We start from the raw sequence: 18,210 nt of genomic DNA on the forward strand, positions 1-18,210 counted from the left end.
CCCCCCAGCTGCCTGATCGCTCCATGAGAGCGACAGTGCAGCGTTAACCCCTTCAATGCCGCGATCGCGGCATTTAGGGGTTAATTCCCGTTTTGCACGGGGCTCTGCTGCTGGTGGTCTGCCTGGAAGCCCAGGCAGACCAGCAACAGCAAAAACGAGCCTCCATAAGCCCTTTGATGATTCCTGTAGGCATGGAAGCCTACAGCAGTCATCAAAGACTCCCCTCCCTGCAGTGGCTGGTCTACAGACCAGCAATTGAGTCCCAGCTGCCAGAGGCAGCTTCAGGGACAGGGGAGAGGGTTCTTTGGCAGCCCCAACACCCCCCTGCTGCCTGATCGCTCCATGAGAGCGACAGTGCAGCATTAACCCCTTCAATGCCACAATTGTGTATGACACATTTGTGGCATTGCAGGGGTTAACATTTGTCCCCACAAGCTTGTGGGGACTAAATATCAGTCAATGCTGTGCTCCAATGCAACATCAGCATCGAAAGAGTTAAAAAAAAACAAAAATAAATAAATAAAAAAACAGCACTGACCTGAAAGTCCAGGGTGCTTCCAGGTCAAACGCTGTGAGTTTAGTAAGTGGGCTGATGATGGTCAGATCACTCCTGACCAACTGTTAGTTTAAAAAAATCCTGGCTCCTAACTTTTTTACCTGGCGCCTAGATTCACAACAAATTTGTCAAGCCCTGCACTAGGAAGAGTTCTTTGCTTTGCTATTTGTTAGAAAGGGCTAACGCTAGTAAGTTTCTTCAGCAAGAAGAGCTAAGCTGGTCATGTACAATGTATAATTCAATGGGTGAGGAGGCTGAGGAAATCTCACGTTTTACATAAATTCTACCTCTCTCCATAGCATATTCTAGAAAATATTGAGAAGCGATGTTAGAGATTTTCTCAGCAATACAAAACTTTCATTATTCATCCATTGCGTGTTAGCTAATGGCACACCCACAAAGACTTGCCAGTACAGGTGTTGTACTTAAGGAAAACCAAAGCCCACAAGTCTATTGTAGGCAAACGTTTTATATCAAACACTGATTACAAATGTCAATATCACACCTAGCTGAAAATGTGATAACAGCTTATACTCAAACTGTATGGCATATGAATATCAGATTTGGACTTAAATCTAAGTTAAGGTTGTTCTAATTATGAACAACTATGTCTGCAATCTGTTGGCTATGCTGTAAAACCCAATTTAAGGGTATGGTTGAGACTTGAGGAAGCAACACTGGTCAGGGGAGGTCATCGGATCAGGGGGGTATAAGTTCAGTGGAGGGGTCTGGCGACAACTAGAGGACAACACTGAACACTGTAAAGGATATCTTTTGGTTGAAGCAGACAATGGCTGTGCAGGGACAAGAAAATTCAGAAGAAATTCGGCTTGATGCAGTGGTCAGGATGAATAGGTGGCAGCGGATCAAACCAGAAGATCTTCCAGTGGACATGTATCCAAGCCTCCGGTGTGGTTGAGGCCTTCATTTTCCGGTTCCGACCAGCAGCATCAGCTGGATGGTCAGAGGTTGTTGAGACACCTGAAGTCCAGTCCTGCAGGTTCCCAGAAGAGGTCCCATCAGTGATGCAATCTTTCGAGGGCTGGCTGAAGCATCCCCACCTTGCTTTTCCCCGTCCATTTCTTTGTTCGGGTCATCAGCAGGGTCTGACCCCATTTGGCGGCATGGCTCACCCCATCACAGGGCTCAGAGAAGGGCCTGTAGGCTCCACCGGACAGGGGATGCCAGGCAGGATAGCCCAGGTGGCCTTTAAAGAAAAGAAGATAGCGGCAGAGATGGCAGGATTGGCAAGTCAGCCTAGATGGCGGCTAGACAACAGAGACGAGGAGGGCAGCAAGGGCAGCACTAGAAGAACGGAAGGTAGTGCATAAAAGATTGATAGAACTTTCGAAATTATCTCACCATGAAAAACTACTACTTCTGGATATATTTCTAAATAGCTATTATTTTCTGGTTAACTCTAGAAACATGTATTCTTTTGTGTGGACACCTAGTACCAACATTGGTCAAGTTCAAGTTCAAGGTAATGTTGTAACCATCATTTAATTTTCCTGGATACCGTTCCCAAATACTAAACTGCCCAAGTGAAGCAAAACTAGTACAATTTAAGAGCCCTGTACTAATATAGTATATAGATGGCTATATCACTATAACCTTACATTATTTCGCAACAGCAAAAAAAACAAGGCAACATTTAATCTGGTGATGAATACTTATCAATTCCTGCAACAATGTCTGCTTGATGGTGTGATAATATAAAAAAATAGCTCTTGTGATTAAAACAGAAAAGCCATGGTTTGGCAGGAACCATACGGGTCGAACTGTATGTAACACCAGTTTCTTTTCTTCTAGTGAGACTTCCCATTACAACTTATAAGGGAAGCACAGAGAACAGAAGGAGGAGTCTGTGGGATGAACAACTTTGTAAACTGCATACAGAAACACCCTGGGTTTTGATCTTCTTCGTTGAACAATGAGGTAATACTGGGGAAAATATTCTTAACAAACAGTTGTCCCAATTCCATGTCCCACATGAACTGCTAGAGGGTTTTTACTTTGTGCTGTAACGTAACAAAAACTTTCCTTTTTCCTTTACTGTGTGACAGCAGGTAAGGTGGGGACAGATTCCATAATAACAAGCTCTCTTGCTAGAGCTGTTTATCTTTGTTTTAACTCTGCTAGTCCTGGATGATAGACATCATCTCCAAAGTACATTTCTGCGTTTTTGTTTGTATCTTACAGTTATTCTCAAATGTAATGTCACCCTTTGGGCCATGGGAAATGTTGGGAGGTATGGCTAAACTACTAAATAGCTTTCATTGTAGTCTATTTTACAAACCCCCCACCTATATTGTCATCAATATATTATAAATATCTATAAATATCTATAGTATACTATATAGTACTATATTTGTTAACAGTGGTAGGGCAGGGTAATGAAAAGCCAACTGGGCATAGCTCCAGCATAAGAACAACATAACACAGAACTGTAATCCTTAGAGAGCTGTGTCTGGTTACATGTAAACTACAATCACGGCAACAGTCTTTCCTTGTTACTTTCACTGCAGTGATGGCTACTAGTCAATGTAGATGCACTAAACAGGGAGTTGTAGTGGGATGACTCTCATCTAACCTCAGTAACTATGGATTATACTGGGTCAATTTAGCACAAAAGTCACCTTTATTTTGCAAAGATTGTATGAGCCATCTTAACTTCCTGTTCACTGGATATAGATGATTATGCTACCATTACGTTACATCATCCCCCTGCCATTTGTAGTTATTCACCCTCTTCATTGACATTGTTGAGGTACATTTCCCCACCATTCCCTCCAGCAAGAACAGCAGGAGAACAAAACTGTATGCCCACATACTGCCTGCAATAGGCACGCATACATGGGAAAATTATCCAGATCTATTGTCTGTAACAAAAGCTGGTGGTGGTCAGTTATATGTGTTTTTTCCCAAATTACAACATGATCTGGGCTCAGATAAAGGCACACACTGGAAGAGATTTGATTTTGTTATGTTAACCTAAGGCTTTGAGGTCACACATTGGGTAGGCTAAGAGTCTCCAGACTGGTTAACAGTTTCACCCTTAAGGGGACACTCCAGCCAAATCATCTGTGTGGTTCTGTCGCAAACTCATAAATCCTTGCATACGTACACACGCATATGCAAATGTTCGACAAATACATCGCCTGTCACAATTTACAACCAGTCAGCTTTAGCACTGGCTCTGGGAATTTTGTGAGAAACATTGGACCACTAAGGAGATGTGCGTTTGCTTTTGGGGCAATTGTTTCCCTGGTCCAGTCCAAAATTCTTTAAACAGGAAGTATAAAAGTGGGAAGGCAGTGGGGACAAGTCACGTAGTTTTGCGTAACCTGGTGGTGTAACAGGGTCACCGTACCCAAGGTATTATTATTATTATACTTTATAAAGCGCCGACAGATTCCGCAGCGCTGTAGCCCTGTTGGAGGGCTGAGGAATCGCCAGTCAGTACCCCCATACAGATAGCTAGTGCCATCCACGGAACAGTCAGACCTCCATTCGTAGTAAAAAAATAACTTTTTATTAAAACCACACAGAATTTATATAGATCCTTAATTAAATGTGCACCGAACCCAACTCCCAATCCCATCAGCTCACATCCCATCACAAATCCCATCAGTACACAGGCAATGTATCAGGGGGAGGGACTTATGGGATACAATGGGTTTCCTCGCCTGTGTTATCCCCCCTGTAGTGAGGGTTCTGTCTGGGCAAACAGGGCTGTGCTGACTAATTAAGAGCTCCAGCCAGGTTACAGGATTGTTCCTTTGAAGGGCTGGAGCTCTGGGCCGGTTATAAAATAAAACACCCTATAAAAACCTACAGGGTCACAGTATCAGGAACTGGACACAAAAGCGTTCCATGACCCGGCCCTGTGACAGGTGGTAATATCATTGTGTGACCAGCTATAAAGAGTTAAAGGCAAACTAAGGGTGTGAAAGGGTGAGGTGTAGTGGTGTGTTCATAGAGTGAGGATGTTTAGTGTCAGTGTGTATGTGTAAATATGTGTTGGTGTGAGTGTGCAAGTGTATGTCTATGAGGGTGTTAACATGAGAGAGTGTTATGGTGTGTATATGTTAGAGTGAATTTGTGTGAAAGTGCATGTGCTAGTACACATTGGTTAACAGGGGGTAAGGGGCCAGAGGGCCACTTAAGAAAAACAATTGCCCCCCAGCCTTCCCCTGCCAGCCATTATCATTTTCCCTTATTTTTCTCAGACAATATTAGCCTTTTCGTTTATCAATGTGTCAACTCATCAAAATGAGGGTAATATGCAGGATATCCTTATCTCTCTTTTGTGTTTAACCTAAATAATTATAAGCACTCTCCAGGTTGTACCTAGAGATCTCCGGGAGAAGCACCCGAATCCTCCGGGTCATGGGAGCGGGGTCTTTGACACGCCCTGCTCTCTGCCCATTTCCCCTTTAAAAGGGGGGTTTCCCATGATGTCAGCGGGAAGGCCCCGACACCAGCGGACCCACCCCCGGCATCAGCGGATCCGCCCACCGACTCAACAGGACCGCCAGCTGACGCCAGTGGGCAGTCCTGGCCACATCCCGCAAGGGAAGGCTCCGGGTATCTGGAGCTAAGAAGTTCCCGAGTATGGTTAACATTACAGTGGTCCTTTTTAAGTGCCAAGTCATCTCTGTAGTTTAACTGATAACTTGAATCTTAGTGAATGGACATTCCAGTTTGTATATACTCGGTGTTGTGCCTTCATCCAAAAAAAGAGTGAGGCATGTGAATTTAAGTTATTTGGTCCGTTCAGTTAAACATTTACAGTTTAATATTTAAAACGTTTGCTTAAACCCTACATAGAGTTATTACAAGAAAGGGTTTTGAGGTTCTTTCAGTGTTGCTAACTGGTTGGCTGTCTTTCTCCATTAATATTTTATATTGTCAGTATAATTTCAATGATCCTTTTCTGATTTTTGTGCTGAGTAATAACAAATATTTGCTCTAAAAGTAACTAGCTCTATTAGCTAAGAGAAAAAATGAAATACAAATACGGACATGATTTCTGGCAGGATGACTTGGTTATGTGCATCTCATAGTATTGTTAGTTGAACCAATAAATTGAAAGATATTCTAAACAGGGAGGTTCCTCCTTTGTGTTGGGAGGATATTAGGACACCCTGCACAGTAGTTTTGCAGATTCATGAGCTCATGGTTCTGTTGTCTTGCAGTCATTACAGAATGGTGCTGTCTCGCTCCTGGACCCTGGTTAAACACTTTGAGGGTGCTCCGAAACTTTCAAATTTCAAGTTAAAGGAGGTGGATTTACCAAAGATTAAAAATGGAGGTTAGTAGGGACATTCACATTTTACTGCCTTTGATTATGATTTAATACTTTCCAAAATTATGTTTTAATTAATTTGCGATTGGGAATATTGCCTGATCTTAACTAATGCACATTGACGAGCAATTTTACTAGATCACGCAGCCTATATATTAATGTTACATTAAACCTAATGGTCTGAAGATGGTTTTGCCGTTACTGACTGTTCTTTTCAACTTCTTACAGATTAGCTACTACTACTACTACTACTACTACTAATAATAATAATTTTATATAAGAAAATATGAGTGAGATGCATTGGTTTACATGCCTAAATAATTAAAAAGTTAAAATCCTGGTCTATATCTTGGTACACAAAGTAAAAAAATATATATATCGAAGACAATATTGAACTAACTGTCTCTTTCCTTTTTTATATATAGTATATACAGGTGAAACCCTGTCCTCGTCATTATGATACATCAGGTTGTTAAATGTTTTATTTTGTGTACATATATATATATATATATATATATATATATATATATACAGTATCTCACAAAAGTGAGTACACCCCTCAGATTTGTGTAAATATTTTATTATATCTTTTCATGGGACAACACTGAAGAAATGACACTCTGCTACAATGTAAAGTAGTGAGTGTACAGCCTGTATAACAGTGTAAATGTGCTGTCCCCTCAAAATAACTCAACACGCAGCCATTAATGTCTAAAACCTTGGCAACAAAAGTGAGTACAGCCCTAAGTGGAAATGCCCAAATTGGCCATTTCCCCTTCCGGTGTCATGCGACTAATTAGTGTAACAGGGTCTCAGGTGTGAATGGGAAGCAGGCGTGTTACATTTGGTGTTACCGCTCTCACACTCTGTCATACTGGTCAAGAATGTCAATGCAAGGGACAGTAGGCCGATGCCATCCCAGTGTCCTCTTTGTCAGCGGGGACAACAACACCATGTCTCTGCTGTGCTCATTCATAAGTCCTTGTCGCTGATCACATGTAAATTACAATCCCTAGGGTCTACAAAGACCCTAAGAGAATCTCTAGTCGTGTAGCACTGTTATCCGACGAGCTGCAAATAAGTGAAAAACAACAAGCGTACAGAGGCAACCATCACTCCTGTGTCCCAATAGCAAGTTGTGTCAGCTAATCCAAGTGTAAATTTAAAAGGCTAAATGATTATTAGAAAATGTTTGGTTACAATCATAAAGCTCAGCCGCAAGCTCAAAGTCCCATGAAATATTTCTCTCTTTGTGTATAAAATACAGTGCTGTACTGTTCTGTATTCTGTAATGTATCTCATTTTGTTCCAGCAAACATCCTTTATCTGTAGACCTAGAGGGTGACATTGTCGTCAGTCATGATATTATTATTATAATTATTATCTTTTATTTATATAGCGCCAACAATTTACACAGCGCTTCTTTGTTTAACATTCCCTGCTTAACACCACACAAAGCTAATGAAGTCTGTGCACTTTTCACAGACATTTTAATGTCTGGCAGGATGATCCATTCTATTGTTTACCACAGGTAAGTCATGGAGTTTGTCTAGTACATTGGGCTAAGATAGCAGACCTAGAACACACAAATAGCTAATACACAGCTGCCCAAAAACATCATATTAAGCACAAACTAGAACTGTTTTGAAAAATAAAACAGCACAATAGCCCCTCTTCCTTCAATGGGCTCACCTCAAAAGTGGGAGCCCAATAATCCATTCTTGTCTACTGGAAGGAGGGATGGTCTGTTCTATACATATACATGCTCTAACTTTCAACTAACAACTCCTGCGGGTTTCTCATTCACATGGGCCATTACAGACAGACTGCAGTCATCTAAACCTTCTCTGCTGCCTCCTAGTGGCTCCTGGGTACAATGCAACCAGTAATTTAGGTTTATGAGCACCTCTGTGTTACCAACTAAGGAGGCTTGGTTTATTTTTAATTTGGCTAAAGTGGACTGTCACTGAATTTGGGAATACAGGGTTAAGGAATTATGAAAAGTATTACAGGTTCACTGCAATTTGTTTTCATGTTAGACCGTCATTGCATTAGAAAGATATAAAAAGAATAATAAACATTACACGATTATTAATAGTAATTTATTAATAAATGCAATAAAACACAAACCTAATTATTTATGTTAAACAATAGGAGAAATTAATTTCCCTGCAATCTAATCTTTACCACCAGAGTGCACTGCAGTGGTACTGTTTTGAAGTAAATTGTGAATACAGCTGACAAAACAACTCTGGCAATATTTCTAAACTCGCTTAAAATGTTAATATATGCATTGTAGTTCCATGTTCCTCATGGTGACATTATATGTTATTGATTAAGCAAACTTCACTGAAACGAAAAGCCAGGTTTGTACAACTGTTACGATAATCATTTGAATAATAACAAAAAAAAATTAAAAAAGAACCTTTCTGTGGGGCACCTCCTGCTGCCAGGAACTCTGTATATTTAGCTCAGTACTACTAAACTAAGGTGACCAGGCATCCACTAATAAAGGCATAATAAAAATGATAGTATATAACCCTGTCATGTAGAAATTCCCATGTGTGTGGAGAAATCAGGTCGCCCAACTATAGGTAGAAAAACTGCATGACTAAAAAACTGACTAAAAGCAAAAGGTGTCCACTATAGGTTATTGCGACAAGTTTTCCCATTTTGCATGGAATGCCCCTCGATTAAGTTACTATACGTCTTCAACTATTCTCTGTAAACACTTCCTCTTAAGCCCAGATGTGATGTCACTGACAACCTCTCCTCCAATAGACTGGCACAGAATGTTGGCAAGTATGTTTAAACTATATATAAGCAGAATACCTCTTAAACTGTTTTTAAGCGGCTATTTAACTACATGCAAGTAACATAAACAGTTGTTATGTTAAAACTTGTATAGGTGACACAAACTAATTTCTGTGATTCCAAAATACACCTTCAGTTTATACTTTTAAGTGTAAGGTAGGCAAACAATAAAGATCAAGCACAGTTTATATATATCTATGCTAATCATTTATGCTTTTGTATATTTGCAGAGGTATTACTGGAAGCAGAGTATTTCAGTGTCGACCCTTACATGAGGTATGCATTAAGTCTGTACAAAGTATAGAACTTATATATGAAAAGTGAGGTGTACTTGGAGTAACCATGAAATTTCAGTCATAGCAAGAGAAACACTAGTAACGACTTATTGGCAGACATTCACATCCATTCAAGTCTCTAAAAGATTGCATCCAACTAAAAGTTATATCTCTAAGCTTGTGTGTTTCTTTCTTGTTCTATGAATAGTTTGGTCAGCTAAACGGTACTATAAACCACACGTTTTCTTTTGCACCAAACTACCAGTATTTATATTAGAATTATTTCTACGTTAGAAGAAAATGATCATAGAAAATAAGAAAAATTTGGCAGGGTAGAGTATATACCAAACCTGCCAATAATATTTCTATAATAGCATGTTACATTTACAGTATAACTTTAAACTTATAAGCCTTTAATAACCCTACCTATTCGAAACTTGATAAGAGGTTCGCTCTTTTAAAAAAGAACTGCCTATAGAGGAGATATTGGTCACCTTAGCCTTGTTATCCGAAAGCAAGTGTGTGTGTGTGTTTTTATTGTAAGTAGTCCAGCTGCAATACAGATAACTTGAATGCCAGCAGTTTTGACTGAAGCACTGCTGAGGTAGTGTTCTTAAAGTGAGTGCTGTATATGTTGGTGTCATTTTTTTCTATTCATACTCCTAGACCCTACAGCAAGATGATGATGAAAGAAGGGGATGTCATGATTGGGACCCAGGTTGGCAGGTAAATATCAATACTTTTTTCAGCTTTCACAACAACAAGGGTGCTACTGCTGACTGGGGTATTTGTCAGAGATTTGTAATGCATATCTACTATTTATCACAAAAGCTTGCAATGTCATTCAATAGATCAATGTTAATGGAGTATGATTTAAAGTCAAATAAGATTTTAACACCTTAAAGAGACTTAATATCTTACGCTATTAATGTTGCGCCATGACTTCCTCAGGATATCTTTGTTGGGACCAGAACAGCGATATCCAACAAAAGACCCCATTCATCCTAGGAACTTATCCATTGCTGCTCTTCGGTCTTAGTTCAGTGCTGTTACAAGCTGTACAGAACACATATTTTGTCCCAGAAGCTCTGCCTTCTTCAAAACAAGTTACTAAAAAAAGAATCAGTGCGTACCCAACTAATACTATTAAGAAGCACGTATCTGAGGTGTTACAGGGTCACCGTTCCCAAGGCTGGGTACCCCTGTTTGAGGGCTGAGGAATCACCAGTCAGTACTCTCATGGATCAGACAGACCACCATTTGTGCAGTAAAACAAGAACCACTATTATTACTTTTATTATTTATTGACGTTCTCAACACACACAGAACCCAACCCCAAATCCCATCAGCTCGGGGAGAACGCAGGGAATGGATTAGGTGAGGGGAATAAGGGATACAATGGGTTTCCCCGCCTGTCTTATCCCCCCTGTAGTGAGGCTGCCATGTGGGCAAACAGGGCTGTGCTGGCCGATTAAGAGCTCCAGCCAGACTACATGATTGCCCCTTTGAAGGGCCGGAGCTGCAGCCTCATTCAGACTCTGGGGCCGGTTATAAAATCTTACCGGGTCATAGTATCAGAAACTGGACACAAAAGTACTCCATGACCCGGCTAAGAGTTCCACGAAAATATTAGCCTGTTAGCCTGGCCCTGTGACACTGGTCCTGTCACAAGCTGCTTTGTAGCTTGTCCTACAGTGCATCCCTGCTTGGGAGCATCTCAAATTTTAGCTTGTGCCATTACTGAGGAAAACTCTCCATCATCATGTTTGATCCTGCAAAATGCGTAGTCCAGGACCAAAATTTGAGCCATGAAACCTCAGACGTACGTTTTGGCCTACATTGCCCTCATCAGTGGGGGACAATTGGTATCCCTTGTGCAGGGAAATGGAGATGATAGTGATTCTTCCTCTGAAACGGCACAAGAGAATTAAAACTTGAGATGCTCCCAAGCAGGGATGGAAGCTATGAAGTGGCTGTCCGTTCTTGGTTGAGCATCTTGTAATTGTCTTGTATGATAGTTTGATCTTATACCTAATCTAACAAGTTTATGCTATATGTATAATTTAATAAATTAAATGCCTATAACTTGACTGATTGCTCATTTAACTGAATAGACCTGTAGCTTTCAATGCTTGCCTAGAATTTGGTATTGTGTACCTCAGTATATTTGATGCTGTGTCACATGGCTGATGAAAGTTGTGATTGCTCAGAAATCTCACAAACAAAAGCACTGCGATAAACTTTAGAGGAAATTAAACCTTTTTTTATTTACTTGATGTGCTTGTAATTTGAGGGGTTTTTTTGTAGGAAATTACATCTTGAGAGCTATAAAACTACAAGCTAAACCACTTGACATTACATTATATTTACGTTTTCTGTATTTTCTTTTAAAGGGTTTTGGAAAGTAACAATCCTGCTTTCCCAGTTGGCAGTTATGCTGTTTCAAGTGCTGGCTGGACAACCCATTCCATTTCTCAAGGTAAAGAATTGACACCACTACTTCCTAACTGGCCTGACCACATCCCCAAATCATTGGCTCTTGGGACAATTGGAATGCCTGGGTAGGTGGATTACATTTTCATCATACAAACTACTCTTATGTAGATATTATAGAATTAGTATATTAACATACCGTATTTTCCGGCGAAAGATGGCTTTTTAACCCGTGAAAATCTTCTCAAGAGTCGGGGGTATTCTTATACGCCGGGTACTGAAACTTACCGAGCCGGACTGGAGAATCACGATTCCCCACGAATTGGGGAGATCACAACCTCCCTCTAACTAGCCCAACATTAGGGAGCTCTAGGTCTGGCACTTCAGACCTCGGCTTCCGTGCTCCCTAATCACTACGCGCCGGCTATTGATGCCGAGCGCGGGGACAACGTCATTACCCGGCGCTCGGCATCAACTGCCGGCGCGTAGTGATGAGGGAGCAGTAAAGCAGAGGTCCAAAATGACAGACCTCACGCTCTCACAACTGGATGGAAGATAGTGGATGAGAAAGGTAAGAGATGGGGAGAAAGGGGTATAAGTGCAGTGTATGTGTATATATGTGTGTGTAAGGTCAGTGTATGTGTATGGTCAGGTGTGTGTAAGAGCAGTGTAGATATTTGTGTGTTTGTAAGCTGGTGTTGTGTATATATATATATATGTGTGTGTGTGTAAAGGCAGGGGTGTGTGGTGAGGGCAGTGTATAAATGTGTATGTATGGACAGGCGTATGTTCGTATGTGTAGATATAAATATATGTCTGTGTATGGGCAGTGTATGTGTATGGACAGGTGTGTGTAAGGGCAGTGTATGTGTATATGTGTGTTTGTAAGCTGGTGTGTACGTGTATGCGTGTGTAAAGGAAGGGGTGTGTGAGGGCAGTGTATGTCTATACATGTGTGTGTGGACAGGCATATGTTAGGGAGAGCTGACCCACCCAATCCAAGCAGGCTTTGTATACAACAACGAGCCAATCACCGGTAAGGTACATCGCTTGCCGTGATTGGCTGGTTGTTGTATACTGGGTAGAAGGGTAGTCTTATACGGCGAGCATAGCCCAAACTCTATATTTTAACTGGAAAAGTTGGGGGTCGTCTTATACGCCCAGTCGTCTTATACGCCGGAAAATACGGTAATTTGAGAACACTCATGAAGTATGAAACAATGTTTTTTCCCTACTTGGGTTTACTTCAGTTTTTACATTTTAGTAACATGCTTTGTTTATTTGCATACTAGTGTTGCTTCCTAGAAACTGCCAACATCACTTACCTAATTTTTTCCAGTTTGACTGCCTATTTTGGTCTACGAGAAGTTTGCTTTGCCAAAAAAGGAGAAATTGTTCTTGTGAATGGAGCTGCGGGAGCTGTTGGTTCTTTAGTAGGGCAGATTGCAAAAATAATTGTGAGTATAGTTGTTTTCATTCTTTTGATGGAGTGCAGGGATGTGTCAATAACGGGCTGCCTTTGCTTGTTGCACCTGGAGTGATAACAATTGAACCTCACTGATGATGCCCATTGAAGCCTAAATGTAAAGTATCTCACAAAAGTGAGTACACCCCTCAGATTTGTGTAAATATTGTATTATATCTTTTCATGTGACAACACTGCAGAAATGACACTCTGCTACAATGTAAAGTAGTGAGTGTACAGCCTGTATAACAGTGTAAATTTGCTGTCCCATCGAAATAACTCAACACACAACAAAAGTGTGTATGGAGTTCACCAGTTTCACTTTTGTGAGATACTGTACATCTGGCTTTGGTTCTTTTGCATTTGTTCTCCCTCACATTTTGGTTCTAGATTGCTCTTGTGAGCTAATGGAGAGCTTTGTAATGACACATGGGAACTCAAACATATCGAGTTGAGATTCACTATTTAGTGGTGCATTTTTCGCAATTGTTACCCAATATATTTTTTAAATTAGAGAGTGCAGAAGGGAAATAATAAACCTAAAATAGAAATAAGAAGAAATGGGTACAAAAAAGCAATACAAATATATATTTTATAATCTCTATATAACTATGTTTTTAAGCCATTGTTTTTTTTTCCCTCCAGGGCTGCAAAGTAGTTGGATCTGCTGGCTCAGATGATAAGGTCGAATTTTTAAAGGAAATTGGTTTTGATGAAGCCTTTAACTACAAGACTGTGAGCTCTTTAGAGGAAGCCTTGAAAAAGGCATCTCCTGAAGGATACGATTGCTTTTTTGAAAATGTGGGTACAAATAACAGGGTATTTTTTACAAGACAATTATCAAAATTAGTATTTTTGCATCAGGCTTAGCATGATATCATTGTATTTGCTAAGAAGGAGCTTTTCATAGAGGGATTTATAATAAAAATAAATAACAATGGGGCCATTATGAGCATTTAAGACAGTTATCTATTTATTTAGCTTACCAACAAGAAACTACAGTTAAAACATAATATTATGTATGCAAAGTTCTAGCACACAAGATGAAACATGTGGCATAAAATACCTATACTAAAAATGTGGTGAGTGATGCAGATATGAAATGTGAATACCATAAAAAGGTCAGTGAGCCAGACGCATCCCAAAACTTGATTGTACATCAGCTAAGTCAGCTCACAGTAATTAACTCAGAACATAAACTGCCAGCTCAGGTTGGGCTGAAAGAATGCATTATTATTTGAGGCGGAAGACAAAATATCAATTTGATACACCCACATTTAAACACGCAAAGGCATAAAGCAGAGACCTAACATGTTTGACTGAGTTTATTAAAAGACAGAATGTACATATCATATACAAGCCAGTCTGTAGTGCAGCTCTCAATACAAACATATATACATACAGTACTGTGACTTCGATCAATCATACATATACGAAACACAGTACAAAGGGGCAACAGTAATCATCACACAACAACAATAAAAATGAAACAGTTACGGGGGGGCAAAAAATAGCGATATTGCGGCAGTAGAGAAACCTGGAGAGGTGGTGGGGATATGTGGAAAGGGATATGACGAAACTTGAAGGACTAAGGGGACCAGGACATACAGAGCTACGATTAAGCCTCCTCTTTTAATTATAGAATAGTCCTTAAGCAAGTTGATGTTCAGCTTGTGATGTTCAGTCTTGCACTCTTATCTCGTCACCAGAATCAGGAATCTGCACACAAACCCCACAGAAACTCAGGTGCTTAGCTGTGCCAGGAAGGGCCAGCTCCCCAGTAAATCAAAATAGAAAAAGGCTCCAGGCACTCAAGGCTTCCATCAAGTTTGATAAAGACCTCATCGTGAGGTCAAAACGTTGTTGTCCTTCTCCTTCAATAAATCTGCCTGATGGAACCCTTGAGTGCCTGGAGCCTTTTTCTATTTTGCATTCTTATCTCGTCCTTAACCAGGATTACGTCCTAGCAAACCATAAACCCTCCTTAACGCAACACATTAATCACCAAGTTTCTTTAATGGCACCTTCTGTGTGAGCACCTGGAAAAAGTGCATACAAACGTGAGGAACCTCGGCTACCATATCTCAGTCCATACTTCCAATAGTTGTATGATGCTGTTTCTTCAGTGGGTCCTCTCCTGGCACCTGTTTGGTGGAGTTGACCGCTTTGTGTGTTTTTAGACTTCTTCTATTGGGCTGGCTCGTACTTCTCAACCAGTGGTACAGGAGTATGATGTATTGTGCTTAAAAGAAATAGATCCCCAGAAGGCGCCTGATAACTGTGTCTGTCCTGTTGTATCCGTGCAGGTTGGGGGAGAATTTGCAGATGTGGCTTTACTCCAGATGAGAAAATATGGAAGAATTGCTGTTTGTGGAGCTATTTCCCAATACAATGATTCTGTTACTAGAAAAGGTACTGATCTATCCCATCAGTTTGTTCTTTACTGTATTGTATGACACATGCCTGGGTCCTTCTGTGACAGTTATATCATAGATGTATAAAGAGAAACATTGGGCCTTGGAGTTGAGTTGTGACCATTATTTTGAGCATTATGTCCTTCCTTCTGTTTCCCCAGGGCCGTATGTTCACCTCCCCTTAATCTTCCAAGAGCTGCGCATGGAAGGATTCACAGTGCAGCGTTGGCTAAACAGATACAATGAAGGCCTGGAAAAGCTCCTGCAGTGGGTTGTAGAGGTATATTTGTTTAATTTGACCCCTTATTTATATTGCTTATCTTTATTAGAATGTAATATGTTGTATCTTGTATGTACTGATTACACAGCAGTACTAATATATATACCGGTTTCCAACAGGGAAAGTTGAAGTACCACGAGCACATTACTAAAGGATTTGACAACATGCCAGCTGCATTTATTGGAATGCTTAAAGGAGATAACATTGGAAAAGCCATCATAACAGCTAAATAAATATCTCAGACAATTAAATGTTTTGCTATGTGTCCTGAGTTGTTCAGAAATAAATATTACAAGTTGTACAAAATTTTTGTTGAATATTTCAATCCTTCGCATTTTAGTTATGTCAGAGTATGCCTGGGTTGATTTTAGAATTGTGCCAAATTTCTATGTATTCCCTCCATACCATGCCATTGTAGCACCCAGTTAAGGTATGGCACCTTTTTAATGTGTAAACAGTAGAAGTAGCTATGAAACAATAAAATGGGAATAATTCCCCTTTACATAAATTCTTCTTTTTCTTTTCAAATGAACTGTAACATTTTGTAACAAACGTGAAAAATATAAGTATAACAATCATAGTGCAATCATTCCCTTATAAACTAAGTATAGTTTCCTATAATGATCATCAGCAACCATATAATACACAGACAAGAGCAGTGTTTTGTGTTTATTTAAAGGGGAAGTATTCTCATTTTATTATGTGCACAACACCTGGGTGCTTTGTCATCCTTTGTGCTTCATGGTTATATTGAACAAGTAGTATGACGTGTTTAGTGTGATTGTAGCACCTTAACATGCATTTCAAAGCTGGTTTATAACACTAGTCAAGGTGTGAACCACATTTATATGGGCTGTGCACCAGTTGTGCCTCTTTTTCACAGTAGAAGTAGCTATGGTTGAGACCTCCTTCCCAGCTCACCCAACACTTTTTTTGTTGTCATGGTGTAATTCTGTGGAGAAGAGATTACATTTTCACAAAATCCATACCATAGTCTCTGTCTTTCTTCTCCCAGCCATTCATCAAAATATATAAATAATGCTTACACAGACCGGTATATTTTTTGATGAGAGTACCTTTTGATACTATTCATACATCTCTCTCTTATGTACTTAATGGTGCTGTATAGTTTTCCCTAAAAAGACTGTATCTGCTGGCTGTCATCTCCTTAATGCTTTGGATCTAACACCAGCCACTTTTAGCAATCTCTTGTTTTCTGATGATTCTCGCAAGTTTAGGTATGTTCACACTATTTCAGTTTCTGTTTATTAGTTATGGTGATCACTTGTATCACCATAAAGTCAACATGTGATGTGTATAGAAAGGTACTTTTTGTTGGATAAGGTGAGCACCTTTGCTTTATGCTGTTAAAAGCATATCAACTTGATCACACAAACGCCAACATCATTTTGAAACTTAGCCAACCAACAGGAGTGTCCAAGTTTTTTTCTGCCATGAGCCACTTAATCAGAAATACATGGGTGTGTGGACCACATTCATTTTTATAGAGAGAAGATATGGCCCAACCTGCCCCAAATTCACAACAATATGCCTAATAATTAAAAATCTTCATGTGACCAGCTGTCAATACATGTAATCAGCATCACTGGTCATCACAAATCAAGGCCGTGATGACACACAGCACGTTAACACTTGGTAGGAATTTCTTGAGAAACTTTGAGCACTTTGTTATTTTGAATTTTGAACTATTGTCATCTACTGTTAAAGTAACAACATGAACATTTATTTTACATTTTTTATAACACAATTTACATTTTTTTAGTGTTGTAACTTGCAGCACCGCATCATTTTTGTTCCATGACCTAAGGCCTTTTGCTCTCACACCTTGTTTTGTTTTATACTTCCATGTTCCAGCTTGTCAGGTGTGGTTGTTCTCCAGAAATTATTTTTTCATGGGGCAAAACTGAGACACACCCAAATATTTCATTCACGGCAAAGAAAGGAATGAAAAGGCATTGTACTCTGTAGAAGCAGACACTTCATAGATATATTTGGTTTTTCAACTATTATTGAAATACAAATTCTACTGTGACCTCAAATATAAAAGAATGTCAAATAACCAGATCATTTTGGTGTCTCCAGAAGTTATTGGATCTACCAAAGCTTTTCATATTTATGTACATGTGACAGGTTTTCTTCTGTGTTGCTCTATACAATGTTATTAAAGACTTTTTACATGTTTGATTGTATAAGTTAAGGAATCTCAATATGGACGCCTACAAAGACGGAAAAAAAACGAAAGGAGATGCCTACTCATCTCCAGCTTGCTCCTCATTGCTTCAGCACATCTTTCAAAACACCACATTATTTCAGCTGAGCAGTCTTTAGTATTTCCCAAATGTTTATTTCAGTATATATATCATACCCTCTTATGTCTACAACTTAAAATAAAAGTGGATTCTAATGGGTTTTGAACCATTATCCACATGAATCTCACCCAGATTTTAAGTATCCAAATACTGCCAGACAATCACAGGTTAATGTAGGTGAGGCAGACGCTGAGTCAGATATGAGCCACATGAGTCAAGCTTTGCTCATCCACACTATAAAGAAAGTCCTTTCAAGTTTTAAAGGACTGACTAGTATTTAGGCATTAGTGGGACTTTGAGCATACTTGGCTCCAGTTTGTAGTTTCCAATTT

The 18,210-nt window shown here is 39.8% G+C and overlaps 1 protein-coding gene across 2 annotated transcripts; it reads left to right on the forward strand.

The window, feature by feature from the left end:
* The first annotated feature begins 2,419 nt into the window (after nt 1-2,419).
* LOC128495040 (prostaglandin reductase 1-like) lies at nt 2,420-16,056 on the forward strand. Of its 2 annotated transcripts, XM_053465851.1 has the most exons (10): nt 2,420-2,494; nt 5,758-5,873; nt 8,912-8,957; nt 9,623-9,682; nt 11,350-11,517; nt 12,729-12,846; nt 13,500-13,655; nt 15,161-15,266; nt 15,430-15,548; nt 15,668-16,056. In XM_053465851.1, exons 1-10 carry the CDS (start codon nt 2,490-2,492, stop codon nt 15,779-15,781), a joined length of 1,008 nt encoding a protein of 335 aa, XP_053321826.1. In that variant the 5' UTR covers nt 2,420-2,489; the 3' UTR covers nt 15,782-16,056. The 2 variants fall into 2 exon arrangements, with proteins under 2 accessions (XP_053321826.1, XP_053321825.1); XM_053465850.1 differs by lacking the exon at nt 2,420-2,494 and having other exon boundaries at nt 5,733-5,873.
* Nucleotides 16,057-18,210: the final 2,154 nt, after the last annotated feature.

Source organism: Spea bombifrons, chromosome 1 (genome assembly GCF_027358695.1).
Source record: "Spea bombifrons isolate aSpeBom1 chromosome 1, aSpeBom1.2.pri, whole genome shotgun sequence".
NCBI lineage: Eukaryota > Metazoa > Chordata > Amphibia > Anura > Pelobatidae > Spea > Spea bombifrons.